At 45.5% G+C, this 17,037-nt stretch overlaps 1 protein-coding gene across 1 annotated transcript in view; it reads right to left on the bottom strand.

Moving 5' to 3' along the window:
* myo15b (myosin XVB) overlaps nucleotides 1–17,037 on the bottom strand; it is a gene marked incomplete at both ends in the record, with an annotated part of 88,949 nt that overhangs the window by 10,208 nt on the left and 61,704 nt on the right. The window contains 18 exons of the mRNA XM_083635083.1: nucleotides 638–771; nucleotides 1,405–1,526; nucleotides 2,407–2,555; nucleotides 3,906–4,002; nucleotides 4,344–4,421; nucleotides 4,763–4,857; nucleotides 6,791–6,921; nucleotides 7,028–7,104; nucleotides 8,742–8,818; nucleotides 9,304–9,376; nucleotides 9,737–9,800; nucleotides 10,572–10,974; nucleotides 12,137–12,248; nucleotides 13,010–13,151; nucleotides 15,124–15,234; nucleotides 15,561–15,687; nucleotides 16,593–16,668; nucleotides 16,780–16,839. Of these exons, the coding sequence (XP_083491209.1) occupies nucleotides 638–771; nucleotides 1,405–1,526; nucleotides 2,407–2,555; nucleotides 3,906–4,002; nucleotides 4,344–4,421; nucleotides 4,763–4,857; nucleotides 6,791–6,921; nucleotides 7,028–7,104; nucleotides 8,742–8,818; nucleotides 9,304–9,376; nucleotides 9,737–9,800; nucleotides 10,572–10,974; nucleotides 12,137–12,248; nucleotides 13,010–13,151; nucleotides 15,124–15,234; nucleotides 15,561–15,687; nucleotides 16,593–16,668; nucleotides 16,780–16,839 (2,128 nt within the window). The remainder of the gene's footprint in view (nucleotides 1–637; nucleotides 772–1,404; nucleotides 1,527–2,406; nucleotides 2,556–3,905; nucleotides 4,003–4,343; nucleotides 4,422–4,762; nucleotides 4,858–6,790; nucleotides 6,922–7,027; nucleotides 7,105–8,741; nucleotides 8,819–9,303; nucleotides 9,377–9,736; nucleotides 9,801–10,571; nucleotides 10,975–12,136; nucleotides 12,249–13,009; nucleotides 13,152–15,123; nucleotides 15,235–15,560; nucleotides 15,688–16,592; nucleotides 16,669–16,779; nucleotides 16,840–17,037) is intronic.

Raw genomic sequence — 17,037 nt, 5'->3', positions numbered from 1 at the left:
AAAATTTAGCAGCAACAATTTTAACCAAAAACATGAAAAGTGATCATATTACACCAGTAGGCTATTAGCATCCCTGCAATGGCTACCTGTGAAGTTGAGAATAGATTTTAAAATAATTTTATTTGTTTTTAAACCCTTGGCGGTTTAGCAGCTTTGTATCTTTCAGGCTGCCTGTCAGAATACGTTCCAAACTGCTCACTCAGATCACAGAATGCTGGCCTGCTAAATGTGCTAAAAACAACAGCAAGAGACGCATGATGATGCAGCTTTCACAAAACATGCTCCCACTACATATCAGACAACAACCTCTGTTGAACGTTTTAAAGAAACAACTCAAAATTTATTTTTATGGCCTTGCTTTTCATTAATTTAGCCTTATTTAGTAATTATTTTATTTTGTTGTAATGTACTTTTCATCTTCTTTTTTTGTATCTTATTTATTTATTCTTCTTGTTGCTCCTACTGAACTTATTGTTTCTTGTTTTTAATCCTTTCTACTGTAAAGCACTTATGAGCTGCATTTTATGTTATGAAATAAGATGTATTATTATTATTATTATTATTATTGTTGTTGTTGTTGTTGTTGTTGTTGTTGTTGTTGTTATTATTAGAGAATAGAACACAAACTCCTGCCCACCTATGAATCGTATTTTGGCATCTAGAGGGCGGAGGGCCTGCATGGTAGCTAGATGGCCCAGGCAGGACGAGTGGATCTCCTCGACTTTACTGCCAAGCCCCTCCTGTCTGGGGAGATACTGCTTTAGCTCCGACCTTACAGAGGGAAGAGAAGAGCAGAGTGTGAGATCATGCTTCATATATTATGTCATCTAATGTGGGCGGCGGTGGTTCGATCCCCGGCTCCTTCAGTCGGCATGTCGAAGTATCCTCGGGCAAGATACTGAACCGATGACCATGAGCACCCTGCGTGATAGCTTGCCACCATTGGTGTATGAATGTCTGTGTGAATGGGTGAATGTAGGCATGTCTTGTAAAGTGCTTTGAGTGGTCGGTAGACGCTATAGTAGAGTGTTATAATAATGCAGTCTATTTGTGATGTGATGTTGCTCAACAATCCATCCACATTCATAGTGCCAGCAATCTAAATATCTTATTAGCTCAATTAATGGCACAAAATAGGCAGGGATGACCCTTTTCACAGCAGCCATTTAGTGTCTTAAGGCAGGGTAAACACAGGTTTACACACCATTTCAAACGTCCATTCCATTTAGGTGTTCCAGGGCCGGGGCCCTCATTAATGTTGTTGATTACACCTGTGTTTACACCCTGCCTTGAGACACATAATGGCTGCTGTGAAAAGTGTCTATGTTATCATCACTTAACAGCTACGTTTACCAAAGGAACACCGAAAAAAAATCAGTGTTGTTTGAATGACTGATGACTTACAGTGAAGGCTGGTCGCTCAGTCCCTGAGCTCCAAGCTGGAGAGCCGACAGCTCCGATATCTGCTGGACTAACAAGGAGCCAGCAGGAAGCAACAACCTGCCATCCAGGTAGTCACCCAGCAACTACACACACGCAGGCACACACACACACACACACAGACACACAAACACACGCACACACACACAAACACATGCACGCACACACACAAACAGATGCACATGCACGCACGCACGCACACACACACACACGCAGGCAGACGCACGCACACAGACACACAAACACGCAGACACACGCACACACACACACACACACACAGACGTACACACACAGACGCACACACACATTAATACATTCATGTTTAGATGGAAATTGCACTATTCCAACAAGCTCCAACCTGAAAAATGAAGCCAATATGGAAGAACAACTGCAGCTCCAAAAGCGAGTAAATCCCCATATAATGAAGTACATATAATATATAATATACCCCCATGTTAAAATGCAAAACTTTACAACAGAAATAAACATGTTTACAGCACGGTTCAAAAATGTTTTTGGTTTCTAATTGCTAATTTCACTGTTCAACTGTACGGGTGAGTTGTTGATACAGTCTGTGGCTGCAAAGAGAAGTCCAATGGGAAAATGACCCTACTTCTCACTTGATCTATGTAAACACTTTCCTATGATGCTCATCTTCTAAACGATGGTCCCATTCAGAGTCAAATAGATGATAAAGCAGACTAGTAGCTTCTAGGTTTTTGGAGCATTATTGACAGGTCGCCTGTCCAGTGATCACGCTGCTCGTCAATCACAGACCAATAGCAGGCAGAGCTGTCTGTCTAAAAAAAAAGAAAAAACAAAACAAAACAAAGTACCAAACCTGAGGGTTCAAAACAAGAGTCCACGAAACAATGGGTGATGTTTTTATACAGTCCTGTTGTAGTCCACCTGTAGTCCACCAGTAAGTGTGTGCTCCTGGCTGGAGGGGAATAAAGCCTACGTTACCTGCTGGTAGTGGAACTCCACATAGAGGTCGTTGTTGAAGGAGAGAGGGCTCCTCCACATGACTCGGTTCAGAGACAGGCATATGGAGCCGTCATCCAGCACAAAGTCAAACAGGTAGTCATCAGCATGGAGGGGACGCACCATCCCACCTGCAGCCAGAGGAGAGGGACAGGGCAGGAGAGGAGATGAGAGGAGAGGAAAGGAGGAGAGGAGAGAGACAGAGGAGAGGAGAAAAGGAGAAGAAAGGAGAGGAGAGAAGGAGAGAGGAGAGAGACAGGAGAAGAGTCAACTATCCATCTGATCCAAAATACCACAAGTGTTGTGGGCCAGGGTGGGAAAGCCTCTGAAAGAAAGAGTATTCACAACCTCACACCATCATCATACTGTAAGAAGTAGAACGACCGCACCACGGATATCCGTGCCATATATATCCCTGCCACCAGGTGAGCAGTCGACATCCACGTCTGTCCACAATTTGACGGTTGAGCCAAATGTGACGAAATTTCGTCAAGGCTTTCCCGAGACATCAAGCTAACGAGCTAGAAAATGGCATTTGTGAGGTCACAGTGACCTTTGACCACCAGATTCAAATCAGTTCATCCTTGAGTCCAAGTGGGCGTTTGAGCCAAACGTGATGAAGTTCAGTCAAGGCGTTGCCATGGTCGTAACGAGGGGGGACATTTGATAAGGGAATGATGCGGGGAATGTGGGGTTTGCACAGGTGGTGCCTCTTCTCCTTTGAGAGAGCCTGGTGACGCTTGGTTAGTTTGAGGTTAGTGTGCTTGTATCTTAAGTCAAGTTCGGCACAAAATCGCACGAGCTGGCAACTGAACCGGACAGACGTCCGCCAGCTGGAGGTGGACATGCTGCGGCGCAGCACAGGTGAACCGGAGACGATGGCGGTACCAAATGGCAGCGCGGGCCGAGTCGGGAGAACCAGAGCAACGGCGCGGCGACACAAGGTAAAGTAAGCCTGTCCGGTGTGTAACCTATGCTGCAGCGGCCTGATGTTAACGTTAGTCCATTCATTCTTCCAAATGTTCACGGCTACTTGGTTTTGATGGTAATGTTGAACCCCCTAGACCAGAGGTTCTCAAATGTTTTTGAGAACCCCTTACAAGATAGAAAATATACCGAGGACCCCCCTCATTCTGATTTGTGATTTTGGGCTAAGCTTAATTGTTTCCAAGGTAACGTGCTTGACTTTTAAATTGATAGGTTTGTTAGATTAGAACCAGCCACGAACCATTTTCGATTTAAAGCATAACATATATTATTTTCATTGAACTATGAAGCTTTTGCACACACAAAAAGAAAGTTGTTATTTTTATTTTCCTGAAAACTTTTCGCGGACACCCCGAACCCCCATTTGAGGAACCACTGCCCTAGACAACAACCAAAATATTTATGGCGACAGACAACAGACAAGAAGCACATCGGAGCTAAGCAGACCATGACACTGTATTTTCTATATCAATTCTAGAATCAGCCCATTTTACTTTGGGGTTGAATGGCGTGGATGGAGAACTCTCTGATGTCTGAGCGTTCTGAAATGCCCATCTGTTCACAGAACTCTGCTACCACTTCTGCTGCCACCTAGAGACACAGATATAGATATAGACAGTCATTTAGTGGTAAATAAAAAAATGTGTGCAAATTATGATCTCCCCTCTCCAGTCAATGATCAGCACAAGCCAAACAACCAGTCAGTTATTTTCAGAAAAGTAGCATGTATGTTTTTGCTTAAAAGTCCCTTTCCTCGTATAACTCAGTTATATAATAATATAACACATAATATATCTAATCAGTTTTATCCTACTTACATACTATGATTTATACTAGAAATGTATCATAAAAAAGATGGGTACATTTAGAGTAGGTGGGCTTATTTATAGAAAAAGAGTAAATAAGTGAAACAAATCAAAAATGTATCTTACACTGAAGCTGCACATCTTAATGGGGAAATCCACCCCTCCTGGTAGCCGGATGGGAATACGTCGAGCTGTTTTGCCAACCTGCAGATAGCAGAGACACGCGCGAAAACGGGATCATGTCTATGTTCCCCGGGTTCTATGTTCCCCGGGTTCTATATTCCCCGTTTTTCACTAACCCTAAACCTAACCTCCCCCAGACCCTAACCCAAAACCTAACCTCTCCCACCCCCCACGCCTAAACCTAACCTCCCCCAGACCCTAACCCAAAACCTAACCTCTCCCAGGGAACATAGCGGGGTTCTATGTTCCCCGGTCCCACAAAAACGGGGAACATAGGACCTGGGGAACATAGGGATGACCCCGCGAAAACAGCTCAGCTATAGTTACTAATTGCTCGCATTTGTGTGTGTAGGTGAACTTACCAGAATGGCATCCATCTCTGCGTGTGAGGGGATGTTACGGCGACCGCCATAGTTCACAGAGCGCCACAGATTCTCCTGACACACATTGGCGAGCTCTGGGGACAGACATGCCAGGCATTAGTGAAACCGTGTGTGTGTGGTGGAGGGAGAGAGAGCGTCTCCACTGCAAAAAGAATATAAATTCCTAGGTTTCCAACATTACAAGAAATCAAATTTACATGACATTCAATCTAGTTATTGAGTCTTAAAGTGATATTTTCTTAAAAGACGACTTATTTACGATGCAAATCAACTCTGTAGAAAATCCTGGCAAAATTATTTTGAGACTGAATATGGATCTTTTGGGGCATTTTGCCTTCATTAGATAGGACAGTAGGCAGACGGGAAAGGTGGGAAGAGAAGGGGGGATGACATGCGGTAAAGGTCCACGGGTCAGATTGGAACCCAGGTCGGCCGCACAAAGGACTAAGCCTTTGTGGTACGCGTTCTACCAGGTGAGCCACTGCGATGCCGTGAGACTACATGGCTTGTTAAGATGGACATTTTATGTGGCAGTGTGTGTGTGGTCATGCAAACTGTTCATGGTCCTCTGGATGTGTTTGTATTGTCATGTAAAGTCACAGACACACAAAGCCGTGTTGAATAGAACCCTAACCCTAACCTTGTTGATTCAGCATGTTGAATAGAACCCTAACCTAACGGGGTACGGTGGCGCAGTCAGTAGCGCTGTCGCCTCACAGTCAGAAGGTCCTGAGTTCGATTCTCGCCTGGGACACTGTGGGCACTGGAGTTGTGACCCCCCCATATCTTCAGTGCCTACTGCCACCTGGGGTTATCTCGTCGTAAGGGCCTTTCTCTCTGTGTGGAGTTTGCATGTTCTCTGGGTTAAATGCAGAGGACACTTTTCACCGGCCACCGTCAGCATGAGTGTGTTGTGGCCGCATGCATGTATTGTGGTGTTCGTGTAACAATAAAAGACGGGCTTGTCCGTTACGAGTTTTTTTTTTTTTTTTTTACCTTGTTGATTCAGCATGTTGAATAGGCGTCGGGCCTTTGGTGAGAGAAATCACTCTGGTGGTCAGCAAAGCGAATCGGTGCATTTTTCTCAGCAGATCAAATACACAAATATTTTCACAACGTGCCTTTGGAAAAGCCCCTTGAGCCCGTCGCTGTATGATGTCACCCATTGAGCGTGGTTTCTCCTCATCTTTCTGCCTCCGCCTCTTCCTTTCTTCTTCCACGAGCAAAAGACCAGGTAAGAGCTGACAACAGCAGCGCCATTTGCAACTTTCTATCAGACATATTCTCGATTAGAAGTAGCTATATGAGGAAAACGGTGTGAAAATGGCAAATGCTGCTTTGTGTCATGTATCTGGTTTGTACAGTATATCTGCAGTACTAGGTCTCACGCAGGTGCACGTACTCAACGTACGTGCTAGCTAACCGTCACTGTACACGCAGGTGCACGTACTCAACGTACGTGCTAGCTAACCGTCACTGTAGTCTGCGATGTTTTCAAGTCCAACGTTTTGGCCCCGACACAGGAGACGCGAGGCGACGCAACTGTCGGCCTCCGTTGCTGCTAGCTCTTTGATGTCGGCTTGGTGTGTCTCCGGAGCTTATGTCTAGTACCTTGGTATGGGTGTGTCTCCGGAGCTTATGTCTAGTACCTTGGTATGGGTGTGCACGCTTCTGGAGCTTATGTCTAGTACCTTGGTATGGGTGTGTCTCTGGAGCTTATGTCTAGTACCTTGGTATGGGTGTGTCTCTGGAGCTTATGTCTAGTACCTTGGTATGGGTGTGCACGCTCCTGAGCTTATGTCTAGTACCTTGGTATGGGTGTGTCTCTGGAGCTTATGTCTAGTACCTTGGTATGGGTGTGTCTCTGGAGCTTATGTCTAGTACCTTGGTATGGGTGTGCACGCTCCTGAGCTTATGTCTAGTACCTTGGTATGGGTGTGCACGCTCCTGAGCGATGTCTAGTACCTTGGTATGTGTGTGCACGCTCCAGGAGCTTATGTCTAGTACCTTGGTATGGGTGTGCACGCTCCTGAGCGATGTCTTGCAGATGGTGGGTGACATAGGGCTGCATGACACCAGAGCAGGGGAAGAACCCACTCATCAGGTTGAGCAACCGCCAGCCGAGGGTACAGCTGTCTCTGTGGAGACAACACATTTGGCACAATATATCAGCTATTGGCAGAAAAAGGAAATATCAGTCTTCAAAAGCCCATATTGGCTGAACCCCACCCCCCACACACTCACGTGACTGGGTTGTGGGTGGTTTGCTTGATGACCTGGCAGTAGATTTCATCTCTCAGTGACTCCTTTTCCTTCCCGAGCTGAACATAACAGAGAAAACATTATTCAAATCCTATCGTCCCATCACCAGTCCGTCAAGCTCCTGAAGTTCACTGATGACACCACCCTCATAGGGCTCATCTCTGATGGAGACAAGTCTGCGTACGGCGGGAGATCGAACATCTGGTGACTTGGTGCAGTCAAAACAACCTGGAGGTCAACGTTCAAAAGACAGTTGAGATGGTTGTGGACTACAGGAGTGACTGGGTGACTCCCCAGTCACTCCTGTGGTGTACTTGTAAAACTGTGGAGTCCTTCCGTTTCCTGGGAATCATCAGATAGGAACCTAACCCTAACCCTAAGAAGGCACAACAGAGGATGTACTTCGTGTGGCAGCAGAATAAATTCAAAGTGCCAAAAGCAACGATGGTGCACTTTTCTTCACCTCCATCGTTGAGTCGATCTTCAGCTCCTCCCTCACCATCTGGTACACTGTTGCCACTCTCAAGGACATCTGCAGACTGCAGCGCATCATCCGCTGTGCTGGAAAGGTGATCGGATGCAACCTGCCATCCCTTCAGGCCACTAGTGATGCGCGGGCCGCAGTTATAACCGCGCTGACCGCGGATATCCCGCCCCGCGGGCGGGCTGGATCATCAAAATAAACATTCTGATTAATAGCAGATGGGTTGCAGGCGGTTGAAACGATGTATCATTAATGAGGAAAAATAATATTAATTACGTTCTCTAGTCTATGAATGTATTTTAAGCTACATTTTTCATCAGGCACATTGTTAGTCACCTATTGTAGATCCCCCAAAGGACCCACGGCCGTAAACCAAACAATACAGCCATGTGCTCTCCACTTTTCGTCCATATATGGTCAATGACGTCACCCTCAAAAAGGAGTCTCCGCTGAATAGAAGACGTGTTTGAAGAGAAGACGCGTTCGTATTTCCCCATACATTGAGGCAAGTAAACTAAACTTAAAGCTATAGCGTTAGCTGAGTAAGCTACATGAGGGCAAGTGGTGGACTGGATATAATACAGCATGGAAGTTTATTTGGAGTCTTGGACTGCAGCGATCGCACCAACGGCAGCAGAAACCGTAAGTTCGCTCCATTTATACCGTTTTATAGCGTTTATAGCGTCGGGTGCATGGCGGGCGCGGATCTATAAATAGTATGAAATAATTTGCGCGGATTTATGGCGGTTCATGCATACACGCGGATCAGGATGGCATAAAAGCTCATCCGCGCATCTCTACCGGCCACAAACTCTGTGAGGCACTCACCTTTTGCAGGAGACGGAGGTCTGTCAAGACAAAAACCTCTCATCACAAGAACAGCTTCTTCCCAACAATGCCCAAAAGTCCCACGAATAGGGACTCTGTACCCCCCCCCCCCCCCCATATCCCCTGGGCAAAGCTCAACATCAGGCCAGAGCCCCCCATCATACGTCACTTTAAAAATATATTGGACTGCACCTTAAAAAAAAATTGATTGTCTTTCTATATTGTTTTTGTCTTCTAACTATTGATGTAACCGCTACGCTCCATACTTGGACTAAGTCAAATTCCTTGATTATTTACTGTGGCAATAAAAGTGAATCTGATTTGATCTGATCAAAGTCTTTTTTGAAGCCTATGCAATTCATTAATGTTTGAGTGAGTGCTGACCAGTAAAATGTGGTTTAAGCAGTCTCCTTGGGTGTGATTCTTCTTCATTGGCATGTCACCCATGAACTGCATCATGTCTAGAGGGAGAAAAAAAAATTGACAATTGATTAATCGCCGTTAAGAATTTGATCGATCAAACATAAATTAACAGATTAATAGACAATGTAGGCTTATATGCTCTTTTCTAATTCAAAAAGTCCAGTTTGGGAAAAATTACACCCAAAACAACAACAGCATTCATTGTAAACATTGTAATACAATGTTGAAATACAGCACGTCTAGAAGCACAATGACAGCTACGGCAATTCAGGAAGTTTGGTTGGTTAATTAACTTGTTGAGTAGGTCTAAAAACAGGTGTAAAACCCCACATTTTGTATGTGAGAAGCGGTTTCTGATGAATGATTAATCGATTAATGATTACTCGATCGTTAACATGAACAATTAATTGATTAAGGAAATTGATTGAAATTTGCATCCCTAGATGGGAGGAATGATGGAAGAATGAATTAGGAAGTGCAGATATTCCCAGAGAAAGTGGTTATGTGGTGATGCATCACTCACTCATAAAGCACTGGACAGCAAAGTCATTCATCTCAGGGTCACTGTACAGGATGAGCGACTCATGTATAGGGACCTGGTGGAAAATAAAACCATGTAAATGTGTAAATGTAAATATAATAGGATGCTCGATTCCTAGGTGATGTCACTGATGACATTATCATCAGTGTGTGTGTCTGTCTCTTGTGTGTGCATGTGTGTGCCTGTCTGCCTCTTTTGTGTGTGTGTGTGTGTGTGTGTGTGTGTGTGTGTGTGTGTGTGTGTGTGTGTGTGTGTGTGTGTGTGTGTGTGTGTGTGTGTGTGTGTGTGAATTTATAACATCGGGACAGACAGACAAACAAACAAACAGAGCCCTAGCTCCCTTTTATATATATATACCGTAGATTACAAGAAATGGTGAAACATGGGATATGATGACAGATGGCTCTTCACATACCTGTGTGTGTTGAACCATCTCTTTAAAATCCCTTCCACTGGGTGGCAGACCTGTAGTCTGCACTCTTGGAGAGATAGAAATAGTAGAAATTAGCCATGACATCTAATGTGAACCACACAAAGCACGCAGTTGTCTGACACTATGCTAGGTTAGATAAGAAATGGCACATTTGAATATATATATATATATATATATATATATATATATATATACCGTATATATATATATATATTATGCGATGTGCTGGAAAGGTCATCGGATGCAACCTGCCATGCAACCGCGGATATAGCCTCCGTATAGTGTACAGCAGTGTTTCCCAACCAGGGGTACGTCTCCCCCTAGGGGTACTTGAGCAGCTTGCAGGGGGTACTTGGAAAGATTGGGGATTACAATTTATTTACAAAATGATTAAAACATCATTCCAAGTAATTTCATAGGCCCAGCTTAGTAAAACTGACGACCTTTTCCAATTGAAAACAGTTAGAATTGTATTAAAGGGGGTAATTCAAATGATTTTCATTTAATAATCAGATGTGTTAGATAGGCCTACTAAAAGTTTAATATTTTAATAAAACGAATTTCAGAAAATCATCGACACACATGAGTGAGGGGGTACTTTGGCATGGCAGAACAGCTCAATGGGTACATAAGACCAAAAAGGTTGAGAACCACTGGTGTACAGTACAGATATAGCCTCCGCCAACAAGTGAGCCTGCCTGGCTATCGCCAGCGGAGGCATAATGAGTAACAAGTAATGAGTGCCAAGTAATGAGTAATACTTTAATTTGTGAGTAAGCAGCCCAAGACTGTGGTTGATCTTGCTCTAACATCTTACCTGAAGTATTTCATGGAAAAATCAGCCATGGAGTACTGGAGGATCTCGCTGTCTGAGCCCTGGAGCGAGCCTTCTCTCCTGGGCTGGGCTGAGCCCTGGAGCGAGCCTTCTCTCCTGGGCTGGGCTGAGCCCTGGAGCGAGCCTTCTCTCCTGGGCTGGGCTGAGCCCTGGAGCGAGCCTTCTCTCCTGGGCTGGGCTGGATCATCACTGGACCTGGGTTTGGCGAGGGGACCTGGAGGGAGGCCCTTGGGTGCACTGGCAGGTCTAATAATGCCTCTCATGCTTTTCCTCCTCCCATCTCTTCGGTCAAGGTGGACACAGTGGTAGTCCGGGGCAGCAGATGGCTGCGTGAGGTCACCTGGGAAAAGACCAGAGCGCCCTCTGATGGTTCCAAAACGCCAGCCTGATAGAAGACACTGAAAATCAGTAATGGTATAAAGCACATCAAGCTCGCCACCTATGAACATATCATCTTCATTTAACTAGGAAGCCACATTGAGATTTAAACCTCTTTTGCAAGTGAAACCTAGCCAAGACACGTTAATATGGATCCCACTGCCGTTGGGGGCAAAACACGCGCTGCACCCGCCTATGCAGCATTCAAGCCCCAGGATTGGACAGCAGTGAGCCAATACGCCCCAGTGTTCATTTTTGACAGCTCAGGCTCACACATAGCACAGATCTCCCACACACTCTGTATCCACGTGCCATAGCGATTTCATTAACCAACTGAATTAAACTTGATAGCTGACATTGAAATGGTCACATACTATACGTTCCTTAATGTCACATGTGTATGTAGCATGACTAGATTTCCCCTCGGGGATCAATAAACGTTTCTGATTCTGATAACGTGGCTTCATTGGATCAATATCTCTCGATTGCAGAGATGCTCACAAGTCAGTCAAGTCTCAAGTCTCTTATGGATGAATGATCTATCATCTGCTGCATGTCATCCGGTCTGCTTAGAACACTGCATAGCTTACAGGGTAACTACGGGGTAGTACAATATGTGAATTTAGCCTGTAACTACAGGGTAACAAGATCTGTACTTAGAGGGTAAGTACGGGGTACCACCCCTGTACTTACAGGGTAACTACGGGGTACAAGATGTGAATTTACCCTTTAACCAAAGGGTAACAAGACATGTACTTATAGGCAGTAGTGGAGCGTACGCCGGGGGGCAGGGGGTGCGGTCACCACGGGCCCAGCCATCACAAAGGGCCCACTGTGGGCCCACCCATCACAAAGGGAAATCTGCCTAACTGAACACGCATTTTTGTTGCTTACTAGTTGAATAGTTTGAAATCAGTGCCGGTCCACCCTATACACTTAATATATATATATACACTATACACCAAAAATAATGCATGTTCAGTCAGGCAGATTTCCCCAAAGGTGGGCCCACAGTGGGCCCTTTGTGATGGGTGGGCCCGTTGGTGACCGCACCCCCTGCCCCAGCGTATGCGGCGGCCGCTACTGTTTATCACCATCATTTATCACTGAAACCCCTGTGACAACAACAGCACAGACACGTTGACACTTGTGCCTGACGATGAGCTCACCTTGCTGAAGTCCATCCATTGGCAGCAGCTTGATGATGTCTCCCCTGCTGAAGCTGAGCAGGCTCTTGTCGTCCGTCACATAGCTCTTCAGGGCCACAACATGGCCGGAGTCCTGGACATCACACGGACAGATCACTTAAAGGGGATTCCACACTGGGATAATCTTCCACGGTTACATATCATGTGACTGTGATGTCCAGAGCATCCCTGTTACATATCATGTGACTGTGATGTCCAGATCATCCCTGTTACATATCAGGTGTCTGTGATGTCCAGAGCATCCCTGTTACATATCATGTGACTGTGATGTCCAGAGCATCCCTGTTACATATCATGTGACTGTGATGTCCAGAGCATCCCTGTTACATATCATGTGACTGTGATGTCCAGAGCATCCCTGTTACATATCATGTGACTGTGATGTCCAGATCATCCCTGTTACATATCATGTGTCTGTGATGTCCAGAGCATCCCTGTTACATATCATGTGACTGTGATGTCCAGAGCATCCCTGTTACATATCATATGTCTGTGATGTCCAGAGCATCCCTGTTACATATCATGTGACTGTGATGTCCAGAGCATCCCTGTTACATATCATGTGACTGTGATGTCCAGAGCATCCCTGTTACATATCATGTGACTGTGATGTCCAGAGCATCCCTGTTACATATCATGTGACTGTGATGTCCAGAGCATCCCTGTTACATATCATGTGACTGTGATGTCCAGAGCATCCCTGTTACATATCATGTGACTGTGATGTCCAGATCATCCCTGTATCAGACTAATGCAATCCTGCGGCCACGAGAGACCGAGACAGATCGCTAACATTACTCATGATCAGTGATCGTGATGAGGAAGGGGGGATACCTTGATGAGCTCTCGGAGGAAGAGTCGGACCATGGCAGTGATCTGAGGGGCTCTTGAGGACCGCAGCACAATCTGCTCACTATTGAGCTCCAGGTTCACCATCTCTGCATCGTGGAGGTCCACTGACAGCAGCTCTGCAAAACTAGACACATGCATGCTTTTTTTTAGCTTCATTTATACACTGGGACCAATGCTCTCTTTTTCACATGCACATTCACACCTGGAAGCTGACCAGTAGGCTACAACTCCACTCTGATCTGCTGGCCACTGAGCAGCTCCACTGTGGTTGGGGTTTGAACAGAGGATTCAACAGACGACCTTCCAGTCACAAGCTGGCTTCTCTAACCTTTAGGCCACCACTGCCCACAAATCCCGCGTTTACAATGTGTGCATGTGAAACAGGAACTGATTTTGCTTAGTTTGTGCCATGTGTGTATATACTGTATATTTACTAGATTATCAGGCCGCTACACAGCCTTCAAATCTACTTTGGTGGGACTCCAGCCCAGTATTGTGTTGTGTGTGTGTGTGTAAGGTCTGTGTGTGTTCTTCTGGGCTTTTACTTTGAAGGTCGGCATCAGTCGGCACGGTATTGGGTATCAATACCAGTATCGATCCCAGTATCGATAGCGGCATCGGTATCGGTATCCGTATGATATCGGTATCGATATCTATATCGATATGTGCATGTCTAAACTGCATGAAATGTGGCACTGCACTCAGTCAGGTTCCCAGTAGCGCACTCCACTAAAGGGGGCGGCTTTAGCTCAGGAGGTAGAGCGGGTCGGCCAATGACGCAAGGGTTGGCGGTTCGATCCCCGCTCCCTCCCAGCTGCTGTCGTTGTGTCCTTGGGCAAGACACTTAACCCTCCTTGCTCCCGACACCATCGGTGTATGAATGGGTGAATGTAGACTACCTACTGATTGTAAAGCGCTTTGGATAAAAGCGCTATATAAATGCAGGCCATTTACCACCAGTTTGAAGTTGATATGAGGAATGGTTCTCAATATAAACCACTTTTCGTGTTGCCAGTAGGTGGTGCTATGCCGAATGGCATGAAACTCGGCAGTGCACTCTGTCGTGTCCCCAGCAGCGCACTCCACAAGTTTGAAGTCAATCGGACAAACAGTCCATGAGATAAACCACTTTTTGTGTTGCCAGTAGGTGGCCCTATTCCAAATTACACAGAATTCGGCACTGAACTCTGTCAGCTCCCTCTAACTGTACTCCCAAGTTTGAAGTCGACCTGAGGAATGGTTATCGAGATAAACCCCTTTTTGTGTTGCCAGTAGGTGGCGCTATTCCAAATTGCACGGAATTCGTCACTGAACTCTGTCAGCTCCCCCCTAACTACACTCCCAAGTTTGAAGTCGATCTGACGAATGGTTATCGAGATAAATTGCTTTTTGTGTTGCCAGTAGGTGGCGCTATGCCAAATTGCACAAATTTTGGCACTGCACTCTGCCGGGTGCCCAGCAGCAAATTTGAAGAAAATCAGATGAACGGTCCGTGAGATAAACCAATGTTTGTGTTGCCAGTAGGTGAAGCTATTATCAAATTGCACGAAATTCAGCCCTGCACTCCATCAGGTCCCCCTAAGCGCACTCCCCAAGGTTGAAGTTGATCGGTTCTCAAGATAAACTGCGTTTTGTGTTGCCAGTAGGTGGCGCTATGCCAAATAGCATGGAATTCAACATTGCACTCTGTCGGGTTCACAGCAGCGCAGCGCACTCCCCAAGTTTGAAGTCGATCGGAGGAACGGTTATTGAGATAAACCAGTTTTTGTATTGCCAGTAGTTGGTGCTATGCTGAATTGCACAAAATTCAGCACTGCACAGGGTGTCTGTGCCTGTGGGGGGATGGGGGGTGTCTGTGTGTGTGTGGGGGGGGTGTCTTTGTGTGTGTGTGTGTGTGTGTGTGTGTGTGGGGGGGGGGGGGGGGGGGTGGCGTGGTATCGGCCGATGTCACGATGTCACTTTCGTGACACAAAATATGACGCAAATCGTGACTGACACCACCCGTGGCAGGCCGGCCGGCCAGCCCATCCACCTGTAGCAATTTTATTATGGGATGTATGTACCGGTACAGTATATACTGTAGGCTGTGTGTTCACCTATAGCTCTTCAGCAGACGGAGGTGTTTGGGGTTGATGCCCGATGCTCTGACCACCTTCAGCAGACGAATGCCACGATGGGACACACCCAAAACCTGAGTATCCCCACTGCTATTGGGCTGAAACAAAGAGATACATTTGACAGATCAGTAGAATTACAAGGTGAAGGAACTGGGGTGTGTTTTATAAAACAGTACATAGGACAGATCCATACTAAAAGTGTACATTTGCACAAAATTATTATTATTATTATTGAAAGCCGAAAATGGTGTGCGCTCAAAATACAATCAGAATTATAAGATTGTATCCCTGTAAATAGTGTTGTCACAATACCTGTGTGTGTGTGTGTGTGTGTGTGTGTGTGTGTGTGTGTGTGTGTGTGTGTGTGTGTGTGTGTGTGTGTGTGTGTGTGTGTGTGTGTGTGTGTGTGTGTGTACCAGCTCACCTTCACAGGGAACAGGCGAGTGAAGTAGTTCTCCCAGTTGTCGCGAGCGGCGATGACGATCCTCTTTTTCATGTTCTCATCCTGGATGGTGCTTATCGTCGTGCCCACATGGAAACTGGCTGGAGAGGCCAAGCCGTCACAATATGGTAACAAAGAGAAAAGTAACAGAAGTGACAGAAACATCAGAATCAGAATCACTTTTATTGCCACAGTATGCAAGTTACATACGAGGAATTTGTCTTAGTGTCTGTATGCAGCGTAGCGGTCACATCAATATACAGGGATAAGAAGTAGGAAGATAACTAAAGACAATCGCAAAGTTGCAAGTGCAATCAAATCAAATCAAATCGAGTAAATATATACAATATGTACATGAGTGGTGAAGTGTTCTGTGGATGATAAATATGAATTTACGTTGGATTTACATGAGATTTACAAACATGTTACAGATGTTCTGTGTTGGGCAGTAATATATTACTTTGCCCCAGTAACAAGTAGTGTAACAGATTACAATTTCCAAAAGAGTAATAATATTACAGTTACTAATCCAAGTAACCTCAAGTTACTGCATTACTTTATCCAGCGCTGACTCAGATTAATGTTTCAGGGCTATTTGTGACACAAACTTATCGTCAAGGTCAAGGTGGGCGTCTGGGTAGTGTAGCGGTAGATTCCCTGCCTACCAACACGAGGGTCACAGGTTCGCACCCCCGTGTTACCTCCAGCTTAGTCTCAACCAATCTGGCTGCATGGAAACAGGCTGCTGGCAATAATCCCTCCCCTGCTCTACAGCTGCTCTCCCAATGGAGGCGACCATTTCCGTTGCTGCCAGCATTTCCACTCCCCACTTACAAGCTCTGTCATTGGCTCCAACCGTATTTCACAGTTAAGTAAAGTTAAGTTATCCCCATGGGGAAACTCATCCAATGCATTTTACCCATCCTCTAGTAGGAAACTTCCCAGTAATAGGACCAGAACTGCCTGCCTTGCATAACGTATGATGATGGTCATGAGTCTTTCTCACCCAGGAGATCCTTCATCTTCCTCCTCTCCTCTCTGCTGATCCTCACACAGCTGTCAGAGTAGGTGTCCCTCATGATCTGCAACACCACACAATGACAAGCTGCTGCTGAAGTGATGGAGTTGATTATTGATGAATCAGAAAATAAAATCAGTGAGTTGGACATGATGATTTTTGTATCTGTACTCACCTGTTCACATAGAAGATTGAGGATGTAGGGCCGGTTGAACATCTCCCTGGGATAAAACACCTGCATGTGCAAATAAATTACACTATGTTAGTTTGATTTGGTCTATGACCATAAATGTATTTCCTCCGATCCATAATCCACTCACTTAATGAGCAGTCCGCTGCCAACTTCTCCAGCTGCTTTTCTAGTCTGGCCAATCACCAGCCCCATTTCACCAATAATGACCTTGTTAACACATTCACTGCCAGCCTTTTTTCA

This window comes from Poromitra crassiceps (assembly GCF_964638095.1).
Source record: "Poromitra crassiceps genome assembly, chromosome: 4".
NCBI lineage: Eukaryota > Metazoa > Chordata > Actinopteri > Beryciformes > Melamphaidae > Poromitra > Poromitra crassiceps.
This window is presented reverse-complemented; position numbering and strand designations above follow the sequence as displayed.